We start from the raw sequence: 6,000 nt of genomic DNA on the forward strand, positions 1-6,000 counted from the left end.
ACACTGTCCAACCCTCTCGTCCTCTGTCATCCCCTTCTCCTTGTGCCCTCCATCTTTCCCAACATCAGGGTCTTTTCCAGGGAGTCTTCTCTTCTCATGAGGTGGCCAAAGTATTGGAGCCTCAGCTTCACGATCTGTCCTTCCAGTGAGCACTCAGGGCTGATTTCCTTCAGAATGGAGAGGTTTGATCTTCTTGCAGTCCATGGGACTCTCAAGAGTTTCCTCCAGCACCATAATTCAAAAGCATCAATTCTTTGGCGATCAGCCTTCTTTATGGTCCAGCTTTCACTTCCATACATCACTACTGGGAAAACCATAGCTTTTACTGTACAGACCTTTGTTGGCAAGGTGATGTCTCTACTTTTTAAGATGCTGTCTAGGTTTGACACAACATTAGCAGATTCTAAATGCAATGGTGGCGAATACCGCTCAAATTCGCTCCCATGGTTTCCGTTTCTGACCTCAGATGAGCATGTAAATTATGGCCATTTCTGCTCGCGTTTCCATTTTGGATGGAATTATCTGACGTCTGATGGCATTCCCTCACACAAGAACATAAGATAGTGGATCACGACAGTGGCCCATCTAGTTCAGCATCCTGTTCTCACAGTGACCAAATAGATGCTTGTAAGAAACCCGTAAGCAGAATCCAGGAACAAGAACACTTCCCTGCCCAGTGATTTTCAGTACCTGCTGGCCCAGCTCTCAACATCTATAAATCAGCGCCAAGTTCAAAACAGAGCTGTAGGTTCTGTTTGATCATTGGAATAAACACATGGAATTTGCAGACTGGGCTGAGTGGTACCATCTCAATTCCCTGCTGCTAATAATAATAATAATAATAATAATAATAATAATAATAATAAATTATTTTATTTATACCCTGCCCTCCCCAGCCAGAGCCGGGCTCAGGGCGGCTAACACCAATAAAATCACAGTAAAAACATAATGGGGGGGACCAATTTAAAATACAGGTTAAATGCAATTTAAAATGCAGTCTCATTTTAAAAGTAGCCCATAGATCAAAACCATAAGGGGGGGGGGGGAATAAGGGTCAGACTGAGTCCAAACCAAAGGCCAGGCGGAACAGCTTTTTCTTGCAGGCCCTGCGGAAAGATGTCTAGTCCCGCAGGACCCTAGTCTCTTGTGACAGAGCGTTCCACCAAGTCGGGGCCAGTACTGAAAAGGCCCTGGCCCTAGTTGAGACCCATCTAGTCCAAGATCCTATTTCCCATGCCCAACCAGGTGTGGGATGGAAGCCCACAAGCCAAACGTGAGCATAATAGTGCTCTCTACACTTGTCCTTCTCAGCAGGTGGTATTCATAGTGCCTCTAATGCTGGAACTAGTAAATAGCCATCATGACTAGTAGCAATAGATAGCACGTTGATTTTAAGTGCAACTCTTGTAAAAGATGGCTGATTACAGAGCTTATCCCCTCTCCTTTGAGAGAGCAGGGGACGAGAGAGAGAATCTTCATCAAATAAGTAGCCCAAACTAGCATCTGCTAATTTGATTTACGAGAACGTGAGTGAATTATCCTTCTCTCTCTCTCTCTCTCTCTCTCTCTCTCTCTCTCTCTCTCTCTCTAACACACACACACACACACACACACGCACACACACACACACACACACACATACAGGCGTACAAGGGCAGCAGATCAGTTTCTGTTTTAGCGGCACAGAACCAAATGCATGGTTTCATGCAGGTACAGTTGGATTGATGCTACGTGTATATGCAGCATGATCCCGTGCATGTTTACTTGGAAGTAAGTCCAGCACCTTTAAATGGGCCTTATTCACAGGCAAGTATGCATACGATGCATTGCAGTCTTAAAGTGGTCTAATGGCTCTTTGCTGCCACCAGCAAACCCTGGCAACAGTAACTCTGCAAGAGAAGCTAGGAGTATCAGTACAGTGGTACCTTGGTTCTCGAACTCAATCCATTCTGGAAGTCCATTTGACTTCCAAAACATTTGCAAACCAAGTCATGAGTGGCACAGGCGCCCCGGAAACAATAGCCGATAACTGCATTGGACATTTGGCTTCCAAAAAACATTCAAAAACCAAAACACTTACTTCCGGGTGTTCGGCGTTTGGGAGCCAATTTGTTTGTCAACTAAGCCATTCAAGAACCAAGGTTCCACTGTAGTCTCGCAAAGGTACAGCTATCACGATTCTTTAAGGGACACTCTGACAGTTAAACAATTTTTTTAAAAAATTTAAAAAAAACATAATCATGTGCAGTGTAGAGATATGGCCATAGGGTTGTATCCAACCAATATCTTGTTCCTCTTACACAACAGAATTTCCCTTCCCTCTCCTCTCCCACCTGAACCCAAAATCTCTTCTGGGGGGTTCCCCAACCGTCCAGAGTTAATTTAGGTGGGGAGGACAGCGAGAGGCAAGGGAAGGGAAGTTCCGTTGCACAAGGGGAGGTCCAACATACACACCATGCAAAGTAACACTATGATACTACTTTAAATAGTTGTGGCAGTTGCTAGGAGACACCCATTCCCATCCCAGAGCTACAATTCCCTAAGCTCCTTGGGAAGAGGGATTTATTGTTAAATGATTCTGGAGACACTAGCTCTGTGAAGAGAACAGGGGCCTTCTAAAACAGGCATAGGCAAATTCCAGCCCTCCAGATGTTTGGGACTACAATTCCCATCATCCTTGACCACTGGTCCTGCTAGCTAGGGATGATGGAAATTGTAGTTCCAAGCATCTGGAGGGCCAGAGTTTGCCTATGCCTGTTCTAACAAGTCTCAGCACACCCTTATCAAACTAGGGTACCCAGAATGCCTTGGGGAAAGCCACAGCTGCTTAAAGTGGCATGTGACTGCCTCAAATGAATGGCGCAAATGTGGCTGAAGTCCTGATACAGATGGGATGACTTCGCCAGATGCAACCCTTCTGCGTTAAGCTCTGTGCCACGGAGCCACGTTTAGGTTGCTCCTACGAGTGATGCTTCCGGCGCGAGGTAACCTCTTCCTTCTTCTCCTTTGACATTCCAGGGCTTGAGAGCGGCAGATAATGACCCGACGGCCCCACCGTACGACTCCCTTCTTGTCTTTGACTATGAGGGCAGTGGTTCAACAGCAGGGTCCGTCAGCTCACTTAACTCCTCGAGCTCCGGAGATCAAGATTACGACTACCTTAACGACTGGGGGCCAAGGTTCAAGAAACTGGCGGACATGTACGGGGGAGGCGAGGACGACTAAACTGACCTCACTTTATTGTTTTGCAAAAGGAAAAAGAAAGAAAGAAAGAAAGGAAAGCTATAGCATTAGAAGAAGAAGATGATGATGAAGATGAAGAAGTAAAAAAAGAAACCCAGTGTTGAGGAAGAAAGGAGTGAAAGCAGACTAAACAAGAACTGTACAGAAGTGGCAGCTTTTTTAAAATTAATATCTCCTGCTGACTGTATTCCTTTGAGTGGTGACTTAGAAAGTTTATTTTCCTCTTTTTTTCCCTTTATTTCTGTTTCTCTCTCTTTCCCCCCTTTTTTAAAGAACATCGAGCTGTCTAGCATGAACACTCGTCTCTGCTGCGGTTGTGTGTTTTTTTGTCCCCCCCCCCCAAAAAAAATATTGTTTTTCTTTTTCCCGATGTGTCAGCAGGAATATTGCTTGGTCTATCCACTTTATGACTAAAGGGAGTGAAAGGCACTCTGTCTTAACTTGAATTTCTTAGAACAGAAGCACTGTTTTTAAAATATATATACAGATATATATATTTGAAAGTGCCTTTTGGTACACGTATCAGATTCCCTCAATCTCAGGAGTGTTCAAAAGAAACAAACAAAAATAATTTACGTTTCCACCGTCTTGGACACCACACTCTATATGACCCTATGCCAGTTCTAGCTGGGAAGGAATTAACAAAACAAAAACCAGGAACTATGGAATGGTTTCTCTTTTTGGGCCTTTTTGCTATTTAAAAAAAATAATGGGCAAGTTGTTTGTGGGGTGGGGGGGAAACTAAGGAAGAAAGATGCTTTGAATTAAAACAAAAAAAAACACAAAAAAGAAAACTGCTATCTTTTGGCCTAAAGCAGATGGTGAACTGAGTAAACCTGTTGTGTATATATAATTCATTGTTTAGCCGATGCAAACTATCGACCTGGGTTTTCTCTTTGTGACCTGGTCACACGTGATGTAGCTTACTAGAACAATAGCATTGGTTTGCCTTTGGTGCGTGTGACACAAAAGACCTTGCATAAGCCCAACAGTAAATGATGACAAGACCAAAGGCCGCTTGTGTGTGAGAGTTGTTTTTCTTCCTTTTATTTTCGTTGAAGCTCCCTCCACCTGCTGAATCCCATCCACCGTGGTTAGGTACTACGTCTCTTATCAGATGTTCACCCTGATGAATGTGGAATTCTGAGCGAATGTTCGGAACGCAGAACGATGGGCAAACTGAAGAAATGGTTTTAGGGAGGCTGCGGAAGCTCTGTCACCAGAGCTTATAAAAGGGGGCGTTTCGTATACATTGTTCAGCCACATGAACTCTAATGCATTGAGTTGCATCGTGCACAGCCCCAGATTACCTGTTTCGAAGCCTGTGCGATGTTGGCCAGAATTTCCACCCTTTCCATAGCATAGCAGGTAGGTGGAGCTAAACACAAGCAAAATATAGATATAAGCCATTTGGTAGGTGGGTTGGTGGACGGGAAATCAGTAAGTACCCAAATGAAGAAATTGCCCATCTCTGTTTTGAAGAGTTGCAAACTTAGTATAGGGGGCCATTGCTATAGGTCAGTTTTCAGTGCCAATAGAAGCAGGTGTTTGAGGCCCTTGAAATCGTTTGCGGGCTCTTTCACCATCAGAAGTAGACCCAGCAAAATCCACTATCTTACTAGGGTTACGCCATTTGTTCTCTTGAGATTTTTAAGGAGGAGACTAGTTAGGCCTGCAGACCGGAATGGTTTTAGTCTATGGTTTATTGCATCAAGTCAGCTGATATACTTGCCCACATAATCTGTTCCATGAATCAGCAAGGAAAACCAATGAACTTAATTTTAAAAGCACACGCAGACTGAAAGAGCATAGCAATTAATCTAGCGTATTTACCTGACCATTTATTTGTATGTTGCTCCATTGTCAAAAGGAAGGTACTTCAGAGGGTCCTTGATTTGAAGAGTTAAGTCCCCACAACATGAGGTGCTGGTCAGGGTTGGTTCAAGAAACATTTCTGCCCAAATCAGTTGTACTGCACATGATCCAAGTAATGGAGCCCAGGACCCTTGAGCTGCTCGCACATATTGGCACTCAGCAAAACTTTGCTATCCCAGACAAACTTTTTGGCTGCTTGAATAGTCAGCCCAGTCCAAATCTCAAATTCAAAACTGCTTGTATGTGCTAAAATTATATCCAACAGGCATTTGCCACATGATGAGTTTTGCTTCTGAATACAGCTCACATGGTGTGGTCTGGCATTGATCATGTTCTCCTGAGGCCTACTAGAACTAATGTTCTCCAGAACATAGAAAGCACCAGCTCTTGCCATGTACTGAGGAGCATTAAGAAAAGATTAATGTTATAAAAACAATGGGAGACAGTTATGTTGCAATAACTATAATCATGTCAAAAACTAACAGGCAGATCAGGCCTAATACAAAATTAAGACAGCCTCCTTTGCCCTCAGTCAGGGAAGAAACCAGAAAAATAAAAGGAAAGAAGTGTAAGTACATCGAATAAAGACCCTCAGGAAAGCACAGAGAGGGAGGGAGGTTGCTTGTCGATCCTCAAGAGAAAGTACAGCATTCCTTTCTGCAATTATTTGAAAGGAATAGTAGTGAGCTATTATTTTTCTCAGTCTAACATAGACCTTGAGAAGCCATAGCTCAGTGATAATTAACCTGTTTTGCATACAGAAGGTCTTGGTTCAGCCCCTGGCGTTCGAAGTTTGCCTAGAGAAATGCCTAGGAAATGCATCAACCTGGAGAACTGCTGTCAGCCAGAATAGATAATACGCCACAGTCTGACTCATGATGA

The 6,000-nt window shown here is 43.7% G+C and overlaps 1 protein-coding gene across 8 annotated transcripts in view; it reads left to right on the forward strand.

Annotated features, from left to right (window-relative positions):
* The window catches only part of CDH4 (cadherin 4), an 806,698-nt gene extending 802,443 nt beyond the window's left edge, over nucleotides 1–4,255 (forward strand). For all 8 annotated transcript variants that reach the window (XM_083618498.1, XM_083618497.1, XM_083618499.1 and 5 more), the window contains one exon: nucleotides 3,019–4,255. In XM_083618498.1, the coding sequence (XP_083474624.1) occupies nucleotides 3,019–3,225 (207 nt within the window). In that variant the 3' untranslated portion in view covers nucleotides 3,226–4,255. The remainder of the gene's footprint in view (nucleotides 1–3,018) is intronic.
* Nucleotides 4,256–6,000: the final 1,745 nt, after the last annotated feature.

Source organism: Podarcis filfolensis (genome assembly GCF_964270895.1).
Source record: "Podarcis filfolensis genome assembly, chromosome: 6".
Taxonomy (NCBI): Eukaryota; Metazoa; Chordata; class Lepidosauria; order Squamata; family Lacertidae; genus Podarcis; species Podarcis filfolensis.